Below are 20,044 nucleotides of genomic sequence, written 5' to 3'. Positions count from 1 at the left end.
ATGGTTTCAAGTCCCATCATTGTGGTTTAAGACTGGTGCTCAACTGAAAGGGTGGATGCATGCTCTCGTTCGGCTGATAATCTGCTAAATGCGTTATATTAAATTGTTACTTGAAGTTCTGCAGGCATCAAGATAAAAAGACTGGGTAAGTAAGTGAATCACAGGGCCCCCAGTCCTTCCTAGATCTCGTCCTTCACTTGTTTAAGCTGTGAGGGGAAAAAACAAACTGTATTTCCATAGAAAAAAAGATTTATTCATGTTCACGTTTGAATGAAATAATCACAATTCAGGAATAAGTGCATATTCACGTATGATGTGACAAAACTGTGTAATGAGTATAAATTATAGGTGACTATTTTGGGGTATATTACAGTATAATCACTGTTTTCTGTACATGTACCTGTGTAAAATCTGCAAAAGTAGGCATTTCAGGTTGCTACAATAGTATATTCCTTTAAAACTAGGAATAATATTTGCAAAGTTAATGCTCTTAGAAGACTACAAACTTTAAAGCTAAGAAGCTAGGAGCAGCTCTATAGATATGGTGTCAACACCCTTGTGAAACAACAGTCTACACTTTTGTAAAAAATAAAATAAATCAGACAAGGAAAAGTCTCCATGAAATAATAGATACATTAAACACATTTTTGTTCTGACTGTAGCAATTCAAATAGTATGTATAACAACTCATGTTTACAGGGAAATACTACTTCTAATCTAACAATTCAAACAAGTTAGTCACATGACCTAAGACAGTTCTAACATCAATATTCCAAACAAGAAGAAAACTCTTTTGAAGCTTTTTAGTTTAACGTTTTTTGTATTGTTAAACACTTGATAAACTGTGTGAGTGCAAACAGTGTTAAGATACTAATTGGGGGGAAATAATCAGTAAGAAGAGCACAAAATACTTCCTGGGTACACAAATACATGTGCCATACTGATATAATGCTCAGAGTTAAGCTAACTTTGTGGGTCCACACAAATAGGCTTCATGCTACAGGAGTGCTGCAGATTTTGAACCGCAAGACACAGCTGTGTGAATACAACTACAATCACGTTTGCTATATTTACCATAACATTCTCTGCACAGGTAGTGTGATATTATCACATCAACCAGTTTGTAATACATACAGAAGTGTCTTAGAGCATAAAAGTAACATATTTAAACAATACAATTCACCAGTATTCCCCTATAAACTGACAATAGATTCTATCCATTACAACATTTTGTTTCCTCTTTGACTCATCCTTCAAAATGAGTGTCGTCAGGCCTCTGAGGACCACAACAGCTGAGCCGGCATTTTTTAAATCTCCCTTTAATCGTCACGACACCACAGAGAAATGTTCCAAGCCTTCACGTCAGCATCAAGTGAGCACACCACTGTGCATTGTCAACCCTTTAAATACCAACATTTCAATTCTGTTGACTGATTGTGTATCTGTTTTATTCTACAACACATTTGGCTTGTGTTTTGGGTTGAGCTGCCAGTTTGTTCTTTGCAATAGAGCTTCTGCCTCCTAGAAAAAAACGGAGGCGTTGTGATCACATACAGCATTTTGTGCACAACTTTCTGACAGGGGTTGAACCATATGGATGGAGCGCATCCGGTCCAGCAACTCTCAGGTCAACTGAGCCATGTAGAAGTCAGCTTTCATCAAGAAAAGGTCATTTGTAGTTTGGTGGTAGGAAAAAAGTCTTTGGGATGAGATGGGTTTTGCGTGACAAGTATGACTGCATGCGCACAACACAGAAAGCTGCACAAAGTGTCACTAACTCCGTAAGAACATATATGATAACTGATGGTATCACTTAGCTATGCTTTCTCAGCCAATACATCGATGCCCCTTTTTAATGGAACAGGAAACCGTCTCATATTTATTGTCTGTATCCTAAGTCCTCAGTCTGGGCCCAGGTACTCTGCATTCTCTGCTGCTGGGATGTGTCCGTTGGTGTGAGTCTTGAAGGTGGGAGTGAAATCCTGTTGGTAATCAGGGTTGTCTATGCTATTTTGTGGCTGGTATTTCTGAATGCTGTGGACCATGCCATTGGAGGTGTGCGGGAGCATAGCGGGGGACCGGACCTCGTTGAGGTACTCAGGTCCGTAGGCCCCATTTTTGAAGCAGTTCAGGTACTCCGTCTCTGTGTCGTCTGAAGAGATGGTGGGAAGGATGGTGCGAGGTGGACCAGGGTGCTGGTAGATGGGATTCATCACATCTGAGACTCCGTTCTGGTTCATGTAGTCTGTAAGAAAGCCACACTGACATTAGCAAGGACACTAGTTTTTCATTAACTGCATACACTAGCAGGTCATTTATTAAACTAAACTAAACTAAACATAATGGTGACATGTTTCAGCCCATTAACTGCAAACCATTACATCACAACACTGCTGATCATTTTCAAACCCCTATGTTTGCAGATTAATTTCCAACCTTCCAGGTAGCCACTGCTTGGAGTTAAAGGGTCACTCTACTAATTTTCCACATGAAAGTCAGTTTAATGGTTGTTCTACGCAGCCTGTCAAAACAATTACATAATGTTCTGTGTTAAAAATTGTGGGCATGGAGTTTGAAAGAAGTGGATGTTTACAAAGACAACAAAGCCACCAAGACGCATTATGGGAAATATAGGATTCAGTGTTGGTGGAGCATCATCCTAACTAGGGCCCAACATTTAGGATATCTTCTTGGCCTCTTGGCTGCATCGATTTTGACCAATCTTTTATAAATATGTCTCTTGCAAATCCCACAACTTTTTAGAAGGGCAATAAGAAAACAGTAGAGTACCAATTTGAATAAAAATTTTCTTTAGACAACCAACCTATCAAAGTGAGCATTTAATTTGCTTTACTTTGGAAATCAAAGTTACATCATCACCAATATACTGTAGTTGGGAGGAGCGGCTGTTATGAAAGATCTTCCCCAATGGTGCATTCGAGGAAGTTACTTGCTGTCAAAATGCATGGCTTTATGAAGGATGTTCCAAAGTAAACAAAGAGTAAATTCTGATGCTGTGGAAAGGACAACGAGAATTTAGAAGTTTGTGTGAACTAAAACGCTTGCTGACTGATGCTAGCATCATCATGGAGGCAAAACAAAAACACACCTGTATAGTGGTTTATAGTTAAGTAGCCTAACACACAGATGATAATAATAATATAATAATAATAATAATAATAATAATATGTATTTGCTGTTCTTATGGTCCTGAGTACAGCCCTAATGATGCCACTTTTCATTTTATATTCCCTCACTGCAGCCACTAAGAATAAAGTATATGCACAAACACCAAGGGTAAATGTTCTTCAGCTGTGGCAGCACTGCAATAAGTACAGCAATACGCTTCTTGCCCACTAGATGCCCCCCTTCCTCACTGAATCAAACAGATGGACGAGCGGAGAGCTCTACTAAGATTCACTTAAATGTGGGGTTTTGAAGTTGGAGGATACTTGCCTGGAGATGGCAGGAAGGCGTTGTCTAAAAGTTTGTCTGTGGGGTCAGGAATATATCGGAGTACTATGCTTCCATCTCTGCTCGGGAATCCGTTCTGCAACAGAGAAGAGAGGTTTTTTAGAACTATGGCATATAATACAATTAATTAAATACAAACATGGACATTTTCTTTTTCTTTAAGTGCAATTTAAAGGGTTGATTTTCTCTTACCAATAAGCCAGTTCTGCTGTGGCATGTTCCAATGCTACTGTTGAGGCTCTGCAAAATAGATAATATAAACACGAGTTAATGTCTTTATGATGACACTTCATCAAATGCAAAGCAGGAAATCGTGTTTTATAGATCTGTAACACATTTGAATATGTCTCTGTTCTCCATAAAGCTCATATTAAAAGGGGCTATACTCGACATTCAGAACAATAATATAGCAGCAAACAAATAATTATTATTTATGTAAATATACAGTGCAATGAGTAATGGCATCCTGAGCAAAGATTGAAGTCACACTCCTTCTGCGTGTCTTGTAATCCAAGCTTCTTTCTTCTTTGTTTTGAAAGTCCGTCTGGTAGCGCGTGCATGTTAGTGCATGTGGTTGTGAAAAAAACGCAATCCTAGCCCGCTGTTTTCTTTTTCGGTATTTTGACTACAGCCCCTTTAAATAAAGAAAGGTTTAAAATTTAACTAAACAGGCATTTTCAATACAATGCACAACACAAAGATGGTCTGCGTTGCTCAATTTAATTAGGCAAATCCTTGATTTTTGGTAGTATTTGATTCTGACTTCCATCTTTTATGTATAGTTCTTTTGATGTGTGTGTCTCTTTCAGTCACTGGGGTTTATTTTAAAGCCTCCCTGGGGACAATAAGTTCCCTTTGAATAGTGATAGTAATGTGTTTTTACGGTATCCGAGGAACCATAGTTGTCATCGCAGTACAAGCTGATGAGGATCGAAATAAACGTCCACTGAGCATATTCATATTCATTCAGGCAATCTGACAAGCTTTGTTGTGTCTGTCATATTCTCGAGGCAAAGGAAGGTGAACGGTGTTAAAACCATGGAAACCAAACAAATAAAGAGAACAGAATGGCAGCTGTGGCAATGCAATTACTTTCAACAAGAAAAGAAAATGAAACACACTGAAGGATCGACCATCTGTAAAAAAAAATGCCCCAACAGTGATATTACAAAAGCAGACTCATGCTGAGCTTTTATTGGACAATTATTTTAAAAAGTTGCCTGCAAAGGTAATCACATTTTAAAGTTTGTATGTCCTAACCAGGCTGTCAGTGGCAGGCAACGTTCCCAGGTACAAGAGCCAGACCTACGCATGGCCTTCACTGAACCTGAAGAGTTCTCCTCATTCAGTTCTCATCAATCAAAGGGCACCTGGGAGGAAACGTGGGAGAGGGGATGATGATGTGGACGAATGGGTAGGGGTCAGGAAGCGGAGAAATAGTCCCACTGGTGACAGTTAAACAGAATGAGTGCAACTGGGGTAAGCAGAGTTCAGGTCAGGTACGACTGGCCACTCAGATTCAAGTCAAGGACGATCAGTTTACTGTAACTCTCCTTGCTGTACGATCACCTGGACCTGGATCAGCGTTCTGCTTCTCCTGCATCATGCTGTGTAAAATTTTTTTTAAAAAGAGGAAAAAAAAAAAAAAAAAAAAAAAAAAAAATAAAAAAACCACTAAGAAAAAAAAAAAAGATTTTTCCCTCCAAAATTTACATTAATTTTTTACTGTTTGGATGGAGAGGGTCAATGTGAGTCTGGCGTGTGTGTCTGTTGTAAAAAGGTATCATTCACTTTTTTTCAGATGACTATATTGGCTGGAAGTTCATTGCATAAAATATTGTGACAATATTCTGGCTCTGTATCTCAGATTTGTGTAAAACCTTTATATTAGAAGTAAATGTGGTGAACGAGGTCAACAGCTGCTATGGTTTAAATGCAACTGTAGCCCAGTATTTTCCAATCTGTATACAAAGTGTATATTTCATTTTATGGGCCTTTCTCGGTTTATGTTGTTATCTAGCCATTTGGTTTTCTAAACACGTTTTTCTTTGTAGGTGTCGGTTTATTTATGTGGAAAATCATACATAATATCTTGTGAAGTACTGTAGGACGCGTTTTTAGTAAAACTACACCAGCTTGTTGAACATACACAGGCAGTACCCAGTCTCACCATACACCAAATATGCTTCACCAACACCAGCAACGCTGGCATTTTGTTTTACCTTGTGAGTCTGTGTATGTATGTCATCATGGCAAAACATGGTTCTGGAGACGCCTAGTGTAGTGGGAACTACCACAGAGTGTACTTTGCTAGGTGTTTATATTTCTGTCTGTCTGTGTGTCGGCGGACAGATTTGTTTTCACACCGCGCAAGATGCATTGACGAAACTTTACAGGTGTGTAGTTAAGATCAAAATTAAGTTGTACCAGGATGCATCATTTTCTCAGCTTCTGCCAAAATCTGAGACACAGTACCACAAATGCAGAAGGCAGATGGACAGACACACCTGATCCAAAACCTTAGTTTTTCATATGAAGCTTACTGTGGAGTGAAGCAGCGGTGTGACGGAGGTGCTCGGGCTGCTGAAAAAGCCATGTTGTGGCACCAGGTACTCATCTGCATCCACAGCGTCCTCCATTCCATCCCCACTGATCAGGCTGCGGTACAATTTAGTGTCTGTGGGACTCGGCAGGTGCATGCGGTCATCGCCCTGGAATAGAAATAAAATTTACCTAGTCAGCATGGTGTGTCCAGTGGGTTACTACAATTCATCATCAAATAAACTGAAGATTTAAGTAAGTAAAATCATACCTGAATGACCAGATATCGAGAAGGATCCCGGGCCATTTTTGTAAACTCAGCTATTAGTTCCCGGAAACGAGGTCGGCTATCCGCATCAATCATCCAACCTGTACAGACATATCATCATAAGACAAAAAGAAAAGGAAAATATAATGTAAATGTGTTTCAGGAAAACAGAAGGTTTCAACCATGGTCCACCAAGCTTACATTTCACCATGATCATGTAGACATCTATGGTACAGATTGGTGGTTGAGGCAGTCGCTCCCCTTTCTCCAGGACCCCAGCTATTTCACTGGCTGGAATCCCATCATACGGTTTGGTCCCAAATGTCATCAGCTCCCAAACTGTTACGCCTACAGAAAGGGGGACAGTTGGTATATCAGTCTGTTGAGCTGTCATTCATTCATTTTGCTCCCAATAAAAGAGGAAATGAGAGTGCGAGGATGTAAGCTTCCCAAATATCACACAGTATCAAAATAGCTATGTTGACAAATTGGCTTTGCCTGCAGGAGTGGGAGTTAGCAGGATGCATCTCTGCATTGGAGGAACTGAAGAAAGGAAAGGAGGAAAGAAAGCCTGTCACTTCTGCCAGGCTCTATGATGCCTTTGCCATATTCAGCGGAAGGCATGATCAAAACTCCTGGTGCTGAAAGAACTGTTTATGTGGGTTGTGGCAACAGTCTCTTCTTACATATTATTGTCCATCTGAGACTGCTGGTGTGTAGGTGTGAGCTACCTATGTCCAACAAATCGCAGATGCTAGCAAGATGTTCTCCCTTCTCTTTTTGTATTTTAAAATGTTGACAGATCCAAAAACAACATCCTATCTGAAGCTTCAAAAGTGCCTTTCCTTTACTTTGCCTCACTCACTGTTAAAACACTTTATTTGGCAATGAATAAATATTTTTCCAGTGAGGCTGTCACCAAAACTCAAGAGTATAGAAGCCCAGGTGTTTTACATATCTGAAGTTACACAAGGATCCAAGCTCAGCAGGGTTCGTGCCTCACTGGGTTAGAGGTAGAGCATGTATTCACAACATTGTACAAGTAGTACAAGACTTACCATAACTCCATACGTCACTCTGGTGTGTGTATGTTCTGTTCAGGATAGATTCAAGAGCCATCCATTTTATTGGTACCTGAGGAACAAAAAGTGGCGATGTAATATTCTCCAAATATTGCAGTAACTTCCACAAATGCAATAACCCTGTGAATCCCCTGTAAATGTGCACGTTAATGTTGCATGTATGTTAATAATGCACCACCATAATGTTCCTTTGAGTACATCTGGACAATAAGCTTGCTTGGACCACTAACACAAATGTTTTCATGCAAAACATGCAGTCATTTAATAATGCTGTCAACATTTTTACATGACTGTGTTTGCAGGGTGGAGGGATGAAGATTAATTAACTCAATGAGACCGCAGCATGTACACTTGCACAGCAGTGTCTGTAATAGCCTGTTAAGAGGAGAAATAACTTAATTTATATATTGATATTATATTATCAAATTTGTCTTCTTAACCTAAAGTGCTGTACATTTAAATCCATCATCACCGTCTTCACCACATACAATACATAACTGTACTGTCACCTAGTGGCGCAGAATTGCAATAGTCACGCATACAAAATTCCACAAATTACTGAAAATGCTGACATTTAACATAGATTTCAATTTTAGATATGTAAACAGTTTTTGTGTATTTTTTGCGTCGCACAAAGCTTTAAAAAATTTCCTGCATAAGGATTAAATCTATTCACATCATAAAGATGTTCAATGGATTATTTAAAAAAAATAAACCACAGATGTAATAAAGTTCTGATAACATAATGTGGTAATACACCTATATAGAGGGCATTCTACCACATTATTGGATGTTTGAGCAAGTTACAAATACAAATATTTGGTAATTATCATATTCTGGGGAAAAAAAATACTTTATCGGGTACTACAAAAAGTGTACAGGTCACCCAGTAAATACAAGCACTACACATTTTTCTGTCAAGAAAATAGTAATTTTAGTTGCACAAAGAAACACTGACAAGAGAAGGAACTTGTCAGATTTGTCATTTATCTTCTCTAACAGAATTATTTATACTCACTTACATAAGATACAATCTAGAGCAAAACTACAAATGCAAAAATACCATCTTTCATGACATGGGACAAATTCATTCATGTACAGGAAGTAATTTGTCTAACAAGTACCAAATTTGTAACAGGCTATAAATGCACAAGTAAGGTTGCTCTTAGGCCTATTTGTGTGCAGCAGCAACAACAACTGACTATAAAACAAAAAATATATATTTTAAGTTGTAGGACAAAAAAAACACTAAACTTATTTTTTTATCTTTTTGAAATACTCATGACAGACTGATCCTGCTGACACAGTACACTACTTTATTTTTAATAAATAAATAAATTAATTAATTAATTATTTATTCATTTAATCTCCAACAAACCTTTCCGCCATCTGCATGGTACTCTTTCTCATCTGCGTTAAGGAGTTTAGCCAGACCAAAGTCAGTGATCTTAACATGTTGAGGAGTCTTCACCAGGACATTTCTTGCTGCCAAGTCACGGTGTACTAAGTGCCGCTCCTCCAGGTAGTTCATACCCTTTTGTCAAACAAATGATGAAGTACAAGTTATTACATAAGTGCAGTGCTCTTTTTCACAAGCTGTCTGATATGGCTGGATTCTACAGTGCCAAAACATGGAAACATTGCTTGATCAGACTTAATCAAAGATCTCAAAGTGCTGTCATGATAGTCTTGTCATCATCACATATTAAGTCATATCATTCAAAAATATTTCGTACCAGTTAATAAAAGCAGCATGTACTGTTCTTTCTAGCAGTTGCAAAACAAAACAACTTGACTTGCTCTGCCAAAATGCTCAGTTACATTAGTTTTTATCATATGGCTTTAAAAAGAACATACAGACATCCAATAAACAGTATTATTATTGCAAGGAAAGCTCAAAATAGCTATTAAACAGACCCTACCATGTAACTTAATGTCTTTACGAGGTTTTTCTATTACCTTGGCTATCTGCACACACCAGTTGAGAAGGTATTGAGAGCCGATATTGTCTTTGTTCTCTTTGACATAGTCCAGCAAGCAGCCGTAGGGCATCAGCTGGGTGACGAGCTGCACTGTGGAGGTCAGGCAGATACCAAGCAGACGACACACATGGGGGTGTTCCACACTGGCCATCACATAAGCCTCCTGTAGTGCACATGTAGAAATCATTTAAGGTGTTATATTATTTGGGGGCAGTCAGGTGACACACCAAAAGAACTCCCATATCTAGTGCATGGGCAAATGGAGAAATTGGCATTCGCATTAATGGATTAAAGGTGCAAAGTCAAAAAAATGTATTGTCTGTTTGAGAAAAACGTCTCACAGTCCATGCCATCTTCCACTGAACCAATATTGGTAGAAGTGTCTACATTTATCCTGGAAATTGATAGCTTAAGACAGTGGTTCCCAACCTGGAGTCTGGGCACCCCCTCAGGATCACAAGGGATGTGCAAGTCTTTATCTGGTTTGAGGTTGAGGTAAAAGCTTTTCTTAGACATGAGTAGGGGGGGCGCCAAGGAAAAAAGGTTGGGAACCACTGGCTTAAGAAACATGACATTTGTGTAATACGTTTTTATCTAGTGTTGGGTGATAAGTTTCTTAGCAGCAGTCATGCCAAGCCAAGCATATTTTATGTGGCTCAGCTGAGAGTGGAAACACTCAGTCATCATAACAGAAAAGCCAACAGGGAAAATCCACACTGGCAACCAACAACACGCTTCCTACAAGGAGACCCATGCAAACAGCACTTCAAACTGAGTTTTATTTAGTAGATTTCCTGTTGTTGAGTACAATTTTTTGTACCTCAAATACATTCTACATGGCTGTTACAGTATCTGTTGTTCGGTAAATAACCACTTGATTGTTAGGAGCTCCGTAATTTTGACAGTCTGATGAGGAAGAGGCTTCAAAGGGCATTTTAAAACAAGCCTTAAGTCATGAAGATCAGAGGATGTGCATGTCCACCACAACTTCCAGATGTACAGTGACTGAGCAACACAATCGCAAAATCACAGGATCTAACATGCACATTCATCCATTTGCATAATGAATTTTTAACAAGCTGCTTTCTCACTGTGGCTACAGGACCGCATTCCTTTCCAGAACACCTCAGCCTTGGATTACAAACCAACGCCCACACACAGCCCTCTAATGAATTAATCCCACTTCCTACAGCCCCTGCAGGAGGGTCACCGTGTAGAAACATGACACATTCTCCATTACAAGGGAAATAAGTAGTCATTAGTTTCAAATAAAGTTGCATGTGCTATACATTACAGGATACGTTAATACAGTTATATTGACATCTGGGAAGCAATAATTGTCACTCACTTTGTGTAATACATTGAGGTACTTCTGACTTCTCCTTTTTAATCCAGGCAAAATATTAGAGTTATTAACTTGTATATGTCATTTCCTACCAGCAGCAGCTGAAGTAGTCTGGGAAATGACATTTCAAATGAATGGCTTTTTTTTTTTTAGTTCTGACTCAGTATTACAGTAAGCTTAGAGTAAAAAAAATGTACCACATGAATCAGTAAACCTACGTCCAAGATCTCTTTGTTTGCTTTTGGTGATGTGGCCTCTCTTAAAACCTTGATGGCTACTGGAATCTTCACATCCTCTCCCTCCGGAACCCACAGGCCCTGTATAGACACAAGTTTGTAATTTTACATGCTTTAATTATACCTGAATCATCAAGTGAACACAAGTGCCTACATGCAAATATACAGTACAATTACAAATGCCTACGTGTATGTGTTGAATGAATGCATCCCCACCTCCCAAACACTTTGTACTCTACTATATTTGTGAGGATCCTTTGCCCTCCCCCCCTAAATTCAGTGGTGTTAAATAAAGTACATTTACTGAAATACTGTGCTTAAGTACAATTTTAGGCATTTGTACTTCCATTTATGCTACTTTCATACTCAATTTCAGAGAGTAATATTAGACTTTTTACACCGCTTCATGCAGTTGACCGCTGTGTTTTACCTTCAAAACATAACCAGTTATAAAATGATCCATTGTCACAGATTAAACTACTCAACTCAATTATCTCCACCTCAACCAGCTATTCAATCAGTAATAATAATCATCAAATAATATAATTTAACATTTTGAAAGGGCCTTACTTTTAATACTTTGTTAATTTTTCTGCAAAAATATTTGATCTTCTACTAATACTCTTATACTTAAAATTATGAATGCACGACTTGTAAAGGAGTATTTGTATAGTGTGACGATGGTAGTTTGATATAACTTTTACGTTTACAACTAAATGTCTAACCCCAACCCTTACCAGAATGTAAAACTGATTCCAAGCTTAAACCCATAACAAAGTCTTAACCCAAATAGCCCTTTGAAAAAATGTCCTTACTTTCCAAAAATGTCCTCACTTTCAAGGTAATAGTAAGAACATTGTGTTTACTTCCATTCTCTCTCTGGAGATTTACTCTAATGTTAACCTACAAGCAACCCAAAAAAACGCCTAACATTTTTAGAGATCAGCCTTTTTTCTCCATATGGCAGAAAGTCCCCACAGTGTCACTGTGTAAACACACATCCCCACAATGAGATTAATACAAGTATATATACACACACAGCATTGAAGGTGAGAGTGGAGTCACTCATGCATGATCTGGCAAGTTAAAAATGTGTCTTTTAATTGAAAAATTGACAACAGATGTAGATGAGCAGAAACACTGACGGGTGTTGGTTATGTAACTTGGCACGTGCAGTACTCCTGAGCTACAGCTTTAATAAAACTCTGCGCTGCAGTGGACAAAAAGGTGATTTGAGACACAAACATGTAGCATGTTACTACCTTATAAACTGTACCAAAAGCACCGGATCCCAGCACTTTGATTTTCTTAAATTCAGGTTCCTTCAGGATTCGCAGCAGAGCCTGGTTTGGAGCCTCTCCACTTGGAGTCAGAGGTTCCACCAACTGGAAAAGAAGGACTGAATTTCTTAGAAACAGCTGCGCAAAGTGAATCTTTTAAAATGCATTGTAGTATATTAATATTCAAAACAGATTATACAAAAGAAAATCAAATACTGTAAATATAATCTGAAAGAAAAAAAAATAAATCTCTGCATAAAGCAGGCTTGCATTTCTTTAAATTAACCCCAACATCTAAAATACAAAATTTTTATGTCTTGATGTCTTTCTACACACGTGGTGACTCAGTCCCCTAATCTTACCTCTCTCTCTTGGAGAAGTCTGCGCATGGTTCTCTTCCTCTTAATGTGGCGTCGGCGTAGCAACACAAACACAGACAGGGCTGCAACAAGAGCAGCCAGCATCCCACCAACTATACCAGCCGCAATCATGGAAAGGCCAGAGGGGCTGAAAGACAGGTGAGAGCTAATTTAAGAATGCAGATAGAAAACAGAGCACATTTACAAATTCAATAAAAAAGGAGAGATGAGATTAGAATTTCTAACAAGTCAGTACCTTTTACTCTGGCAGCCTTGGAGACCAGGCCCCTGGCACCTGTAAAGAAATCAATGCAAAGAATCTGATGTTACCATACCATCACTTTGATTTCACACTGCAAATTCACCATCATAAGTCAATTTTTTTCATCTATGAAGCTCTGAGCCACTTCTTTTTCCTCCTTCAATTAATTTACTGAAAGCATTTGACATTTACTTGTTTTAATTATGTAAAGACACGTTCAAGGAGTTCAGATAGAACCTTTATCAGGGCCATATTTAGTTCAATGTGTTATATGTCACTATTTTGGGTAGCCTACTGTACTTAATGGCCAGTATGTACTTTATTTTCTTTATTCATTGGAGCCTCTATGTTTACAGGCTTGGGGTGATGGGCAATATGCTATAGGTGCCAAAAATAATCTATGTTTGGTACTGCCAATTTGATTTGTCTTGTCATGGTTCATGTGTGCAACAAACATTACACTTCGTGAGAAAACAATCGTGCCAGAGAATCGTGATATCAATTCTAAGCTAAAAACTCCTGATTCATATTTTTCCCCGAATCGTGCAGGCCTACATCAAGGTGAACATTACATCTGCTTTCATTCAAAGTTATATCTTGTTCTGTTCTATAATGCATTGCAGAGCACTATCGGTTTAATACTGAAATTAAGGAAACAAATAATAATATAATAAACTCCATCTATGCAGCACAAATTTCTGTTATTTTCCTTTAATTTGTCCGATTTCAACATTAGTCTCAGCAAAAACTGCCTCATGTTGAAAGCAGACTTCTCTCTCCCTAATCTGTGCCAGCAGAACCACAGTTGACCCTTCTGGCTTGGATGAAGTTACTGCATCAACATCACAACAGACAAATATTTGCAACACAGAGAAATGTAGTGCCAGTTCTCAGGTCAGCTGAACAATGCTTTTACCCTTGAGTGCAGTTTTTGTGGCATAGCCTGCACACTTTCATCTCATCTGCGTATTTCCACACCAGCATGTCGTCCTCCCCTGGCACGCCTTGGGGACATCGAGAAACACAGAACAGGCCATCTTGGAAGTTGGCACACTTAGTACAGTTTCCAAAACCCTTAAAGAAAAATAAAATACTCATGTTTACAATTCCCTTGAGAGGAGTTGTAAATATTATGTAAACTGCCCTGTCTCATAGTAATAATGTCTCAAAGCAAGCTGTGCCGATCTTCCTCATAAAGATGCAAATGTTTGGCAATGAAAACCCACCCAGATATCTTAGGTGGTTTGGTTTAGGCCAGCACAACTCTGTTCACTGAGAGACGTATTGCAATCAAGTGCTGGAGTGTAATACTTTCTTTCAAACTGTCTGCTTCTCTTGTCAATAAAGATAAGCTGCATTCCCAGAGTTACTTTCGACAACCCCAAAAAGAGGCTTCAACTTGTTGTTTTCAGTCAAAGATGGGATTATTATGAGCGCATAAAAAAAAAGCACAGTGCGCCAACTAGATCACACAGCCACACCCCTCATCCCAAACACAACATGTCTTGTGGCTGCACTGCACTATGGTCTAATAAGGCTGCTGTTGATGGAGAAATTGGTTTCTGCAATAGATTTCATACTGGGTAATTGCTCATTTGTGCTGTTTTTTGATTCTGAGACTGACAAAAAAACATGACAATTATTGCTTATTTTAAATTCATAAATACAGTTCACAGAGCTGCTCTACAGTAGTTAAAATGTGTTTATTTTTATAATGTTTGTAATAATAGTTTAATTTTGAAACACATACAGGCGCACTGCAGGTTGCGGTTCCATTCAAGCGTTGACACTCGGGGTGACACTCCATGCAGGTTTTATTCACGACGGCCTCTCGCGGCTCTCTGCAAAAACATTAACAAAGCTGACAGACTCTCACCGCCGGTGCGCCTCATTTCAAACAGTTACATGTGAAGTAAAATTCTTGATCTCTTTTTTGAGAGCACAAGTTAAATTGTAAGCATGTTGAGATTCAATGTTTGACAGAGATCTGCAAATATAAACAGATGTGAGTGAACGTGCCATTTCAGCTTCAATGTTTGTCTTATATCTACTCGAGGTTTAACTTCAAAATACCTTGCATCATATTTGGTCGTTGAATTGATTTAATAACAAATCCCCAATGTCTAATGTCTTGTCTGGAAATGCTTGTGGTATGAAAATAGACTTTGAAGAAGTTAACTGTAGAGCACACAGATCTGATGTTCAGACTGTTTGCTTGTCTAAAATAAGGAACACTGCATTTCAGAGCTTAAAAAGGCATTAAAACCCAGATTCCTCCCTTACCCCTCCAGGATATTGCAGGAGTCAACGCAGCTCCCATCACGGCTGTGGTCACGGCAGGCAAAACACATGTCCGGGCCAGGGCCCCAGCAGCTGTCCGTGGCACACTTCCTGTCACAAGTGTTGTTTTGCAGGGCTAAAAACAAACATACAATCTCAAGAAGAGATATTCCCCGCATAATCATCTAATTCTGAAATGAGACGTCATTAATTCTAAATCTGGCTTGTGCGTTGCATAATCAGTAAGTTACATCACAAAACAACAAAAAGGATCTGGCTGACTTTGTTGTGGGAAACCAAATTCAATTTACCACATGTGGCAGCATCAGCATTTTCCTCTATGGTAGCACTTTGGCGTTCTGATTTGAAGAGCCCCTTCCAGTGGCTATTGTTGGCGTAGCACAGGTTCCGGTTCTTAATGATGACCACGTCTCCATCGCTGATTTCTTTGAGGGAGCGAAGGCCCAAGTAGTTGATATCAAGATGAGCCATAATCACGCTCCGGCTACCACTACCAAAGAGAAAAAAGGCAGAACAGAAAGAGAAGAAGAAAAAAAAAAAGAAAGATTTTAGGACAGCCTTGAATAATACTCAACTCTTAAAAAACAAATTCATTTCTTGAGATCCAGCGGTTGTAAATCTATGGGGGGTCTTTACAAGGAACATACCGCTTAGTTCGTCCTCGGATGATCTCCAGATTCTCAAAAGGACTGAGTGAGCTCATGCTCGCTGGCCATGTTTGAATCAACAAGTATCCTGAAGCAACAAATGGATTGTTAATTGTGAAACTCTTTAGTGTGCATTGAATGTGTCATGCATTATTCAGGTCTTATGCAGTCTTACCAGTAATTTCCTTAACTGTCTTAAACACATCAAGCTGGGCAGGATCCATCTTTGGTGTTTTGGTATAGTCATCACTACAAATAACAGAGAATGTACATGAATCTGCCATCGGTAAAGGTACCTGGTAATCTATAGCATTTGATATGGTTGATATACACAGGCATGAAGGCTGTAATGTTGTTAATGTCCATGACTTACCCATAAATTGATGTCTTGATGATAGCAATGTTACCATTGATTTTTGTGCAGTTTTTAAAGGAATCAATGTTGGTGGCATTGATAGACAATGTGTTAGTCAGGTTTCCTATTCCAAGTCCATTACACACTGTGAATAATATGAAAACAAAATCAATACAGAAACTGGTTTAAAGTTTTTGACCATATTCTAATTTTGGTATTAAGCTAAACCAAACGGAGCCTGGCATTTTAAAATCTGCAATACTACAATGTTAAGTATAGTACAGTACACTAATTATTATCAGCTAAATGTAAAACATCAAAACTAAAAGTAATAATTATGCTAGCAGTATGTTCCCTTAAAGTAATATATTATTATGTATTACAATATTGGATTAGTGGTGCAATAACATGAAAGTAGCATTAGCATGTTGTAGTTGGTCAAGGTGGAGCTAATCTTTAACAATTTGACATACTATTAAGTAGATTATTTGTAACAATGTATCATATGATTTGAATGTAAGACTGGAAACAGTGGGAAACACCTAGCCTGGCTTTGTCCAAAGGGAACAAAATCCGCCTACCAGCACCTCTAAAGCTCAATAGTTAACATGGTATATCTTGTTAGTTTAATCCGTAAAAGAAAAGTGAAAAGTTGTGTTTTTTTACGAGGAGTTATGTGCTAAGCTTACAGACTGCAGACTGTACCAGCTAACTTTATATTTACCGCAGAGATTAGCCTATAAATCTAAACGCACCCTAGCGGCAGCAAATGTAATCTGCAGTCCGGGGGTTCTAGCAACTCTCCGTTGGCTTGCGAGCTGGAAAAAACAAACTCTGGCCGGGCCAATCGCATCGTGTATAGAGTCGGTGGGCGGGCTTATGGCTGCTGCTGCTGCTGGCGAACAGCAGTCTTTCGAATCGGCTTTGGTCGCGACTCTAGAAGACTTGGAGTTAAGCTTTACTTTTAGAAAAAAACAAAGAACGGCACAGAAATCATTCTTAAAAAAAGGAAGATGTGTTTGGAGTTTTGCCAACCAGATATGGCAAAAGTTTAATCTATCAACTAGCTCCACTATCCTATTGCATGCAGAGGGAATTTGAAAGACAACCATTTATCCCGCCCCTTGGATTAAGCCCTGTCAATGGTGAGTTCTCAGACCCAACATCTTGATGTGGGTCTGGCTTGTCAGGCTACGCAGAGATATAAGAGTGGTATAAATCTTCTCATCTAACTCTCAGCAAGAAAGTCAATGAGGAAATTTCTCAAAATGTTAAAAAGTACATATTATTAATATAATATATATAATATTGGCCTCTAAAGCTTTGTGAAGCTGAAGTTTGAATAGCATAAAATGGAAGCACTTGAGTACCTTTTAATTGAAATAAAGCACAGCACCAAATGTACTTAGTTTTGTCGCACCACTGCAAACCACACTGTGTATACGAGTCAGAAATATGTCCCCAGGTTGCACAGTGATAGATTAACCGCCTACCTTTTGGGCACAGTCCATCACACTTGGCGCATTTCCTGATTCGTCCCTCGTCCACCTCATATGTGTTAACACTGCACGTCCGCACACAAGCTCCATGATCAGTTACAACATAGTTATCTGGAATTATTCCAAAATACAAACTGTTTGCTTCATGATCATGTAATAGTCAACATTTACAGGTTGAATAACGTCAAAACCAATCTGAACGTGCCTTTAAGCATTGATAACCTGTATGAGTCATACCGAAAGTATGACTATAGGTACATAATAATGCTGCAGGCCTTCAGTATAGACTGAGTAACACTGGGACAGACCTGTGTAAGTTAAACTGAGAAAGAACAGTTGTGGCATTAACACGCCCTGAAACTCAATCATTTTCTTTTTGTGTTTCTACAGTTTATAATTAAACTTTAGACAAACTTTAACCACTGAATGTCTAACAACCCTTTAGGACAACCTGGACACTTATGTTTGTCTAGTTTTACTTGACTGTCAAGACAACATGAATATATCAAAGCCTAGTTAAGTAACAATCTTGGCTAAAAATAAAAAATAATTGAGAATAAGTTTATCCGTTCTCACGTGGGCAGCTGTCTACACAGGTGGCCCCGAAGTTGTACTTTCCAAATGGGTTGGGTACTAGCTGGTGCAGGTTGGGGTCGTAGCGCATGAGGCCCGGGCAGGAGTCCTTACACACCCCGTTGTCCTGGAAGTCCCGACAGGCCTGCAGCACAAACAACAGTCATCCAGTACACTGGGACCATAACAGAGCCCCACAGTAATGATAACACTGCATTCCTCTACAGCCTTGGCTTAATCCTCAGAGCTGGTCAGAGAGGGAGAGCAGACGCCAATACTCGAGGCTCTGCCAAATAAAAACATTTAATCAGCAGTTATATATTTAATTGGAACTGAAACCAATAACAATACTTCTGATCATAAAAACAGATGCTGCTAAGCGAGGGCTTTGTTTTGTTGAAGGCTTCTGATCCAGATTTATTGCAGATGCATGAAATACTCAATGTTTTTTGTTGTTTAAGCTTGTCTTCTCCCCCAGCTCTTTTAGCATATCATTACTCTTGTCCCCTATGTGAAGTAGTCTCTTTCTCTCACCAGACAGTCGGTGGGCCGTGGTCCTGTGCAGCCTGCAGCACAATGCTCATTACAACAGTCGCTGGGTGAAGGCCCTTTGCATCTCTTTGAGCACTGCTGTGCACAGTTCAGCTTTGTTACTGGAAAAAGTACAGGACAAAGTCATTAGAATGCCTTGTAACAGGTATTTTTTGGAGGCCATATTAAAGCTGTACATCATATCATTTTGCATGTTCAAATGATGGCAAAAACAATGAAGCATGTTTGCAAATTAGTTTCACCTTGCTGTTGTTGGTATGCAGTGAAAATGTTAAGAGAGGAAGTAATATGAAAACAAAGAGACTCAATGTTTCTTAATAGTACATGTAGAGCATGAAAACTATTCACTAACAATAATATATTAAATAAAAACAATATTGATTTAAGCTTCAATACAGCATTGAGTTTATGTTAGGGCTGCACATCATATTTTCTTTTTCATCGTCATCGTACACATCAACTGCCGCAATACACAAATCGCGAAAGGCTGCTACATATCGCGATACACTCAGAGATTTTTTGTGTTAGTTGAAAGAAAATATAATTAGTAAACTACACTTTTAAAAAGAAACTGTCTTGCTTGTGGTGCTTTTTATATTAAATTCAATGTTCAGTATGTTCAATAAATTGTTGTATTTTAGCAGAATACTGAAAGCATCAGAAGTGCAGGATTGAGTATACTATAATATCTGTTTCTGTATTGCAAGTAATAACGTTATCGCGATATTCAACAACGTTATCGCATGTAGCATATTTTCCTCATATCGTGCGGCCCTAGTTTTTGTTTATTCTTTTTCCATGATCAAAATTTTATCACAGGATGACAACTCACAGGTCTGACAGTTTTGAGGACCAGGTGCCCAGCATGAGCCATTGAAGCAGCTTGGGTCGCAGCTTTTACCTGGAAAAGTAGACCACAAGAAATAAACAGGGTAAAATGTTTACTTCACACCCTTGAAATTCTTTGACAACACAAAAATCAATCGCTTTAATGAAATTCTGTGCAGTCTCTGCCTTCTGCTGTGAAATGTTTTACTTACAACGTGGATGGCTAATAGCCGATGGAAGCACCATTTTGGGTTTGATATCAGTGTTGACAATATCATACCACTGTATTGTTTCAACATTGCATGGCTGGTTGGTCCCAAACTTTACACCTCCTTTAAGAATTTCTGCAAAAGAAAACTGGCACGTGAATTTGATAAAATGACACAATTCATTTTACAACATACCAATTTGTTTTTTCATAGTTTTATAATAATACTAGATTTTATGAGAAATTCAGTTC

The 20,044-nt window shown here is 38.7% G+C and overlaps 1 protein-coding gene across 1 annotated transcript in view; it reads right to left on the bottom strand.

The window, feature by feature from the left end:
* Positions 1-231: 231 nt before the first annotated feature.
* egfra (epidermal growth factor receptor a (erythroblastic leukemia viral (v-erb-b) oncogene homolog, avian)) overlaps positions 232-20,044 on the bottom strand; it is a 42,486-nt gene continuing 22,673 nt past the window's right edge. Inside the window, exons 4-28 of the mRNA XM_039816205.1 lie at positions 19,797-19,928; positions 19,589-19,657; positions 18,739-18,857; positions 18,208-18,349; positions 17,626-17,742; positions 16,151-16,277; positions 15,953-16,026; positions 15,778-15,865; positions 15,421-15,620; positions 15,113-15,245; positions 14,580-14,670; positions 13,746-13,903; positions 12,824-12,862; positions 12,571-12,715; positions 12,191-12,313; positions 10,911-11,009; positions 9,325-9,510; positions 8,744-8,899; positions 7,342-7,417; positions 6,485-6,631; positions 6,287-6,384; positions 6,018-6,185; positions 3,667-3,714; positions 3,457-3,550; positions 232-2,245 (exon numbers count right to left, since the gene is read on the bottom strand). Of these exons, the coding sequence (XP_039672139.1) occupies positions 1,902-2,245; positions 3,457-3,550; positions 3,667-3,714; positions 6,018-6,185; positions 6,287-6,384; positions 6,485-6,631; positions 7,342-7,417; positions 8,744-8,899; positions 9,325-9,510; positions 10,911-11,009; positions 12,191-12,313; positions 12,571-12,715; positions 12,824-12,862; positions 13,746-13,903; positions 14,580-14,670; positions 15,113-15,245; positions 15,421-15,620; positions 15,778-15,865; positions 15,953-16,026; positions 16,151-16,277; positions 17,626-17,742; positions 18,208-18,349; positions 18,739-18,857; positions 19,589-19,657; positions 19,797-19,928 (3,173 nt within the window). The 3' untranslated portion in view covers positions 232-1,901. The remainder of the gene's footprint in view (positions 2,246-3,456; positions 3,551-3,666; positions 3,715-6,017; positions 6,186-6,286; positions 6,385-6,484; positions 6,632-7,341; positions 7,418-8,743; positions 8,900-9,324; positions 9,511-10,910; positions 11,010-12,190; positions 12,314-12,570; positions 12,716-12,823; positions 12,863-13,745; positions 13,904-14,579; positions 14,671-15,112; positions 15,246-15,420; positions 15,621-15,777; positions 15,866-15,952; positions 16,027-16,150; positions 16,278-17,625; positions 17,743-18,207; positions 18,350-18,738; positions 18,858-19,588; positions 19,658-19,796; positions 19,929-20,044) is intronic.

Source organism: Perca fluviatilis, chromosome 11 (assembly GCF_010015445.1).
Source record: "Perca fluviatilis chromosome 11, GENO_Pfluv_1.0, whole genome shotgun sequence".
Taxonomy (NCBI): domain Eukaryota; kingdom Metazoa; phylum Chordata; class Actinopteri; order Perciformes; family Percidae; genus Perca; species Perca fluviatilis.
Note: the sequence above shows the minus strand (reverse complement) of the source record. Positions and strands in the feature narration are given on the sequence as shown.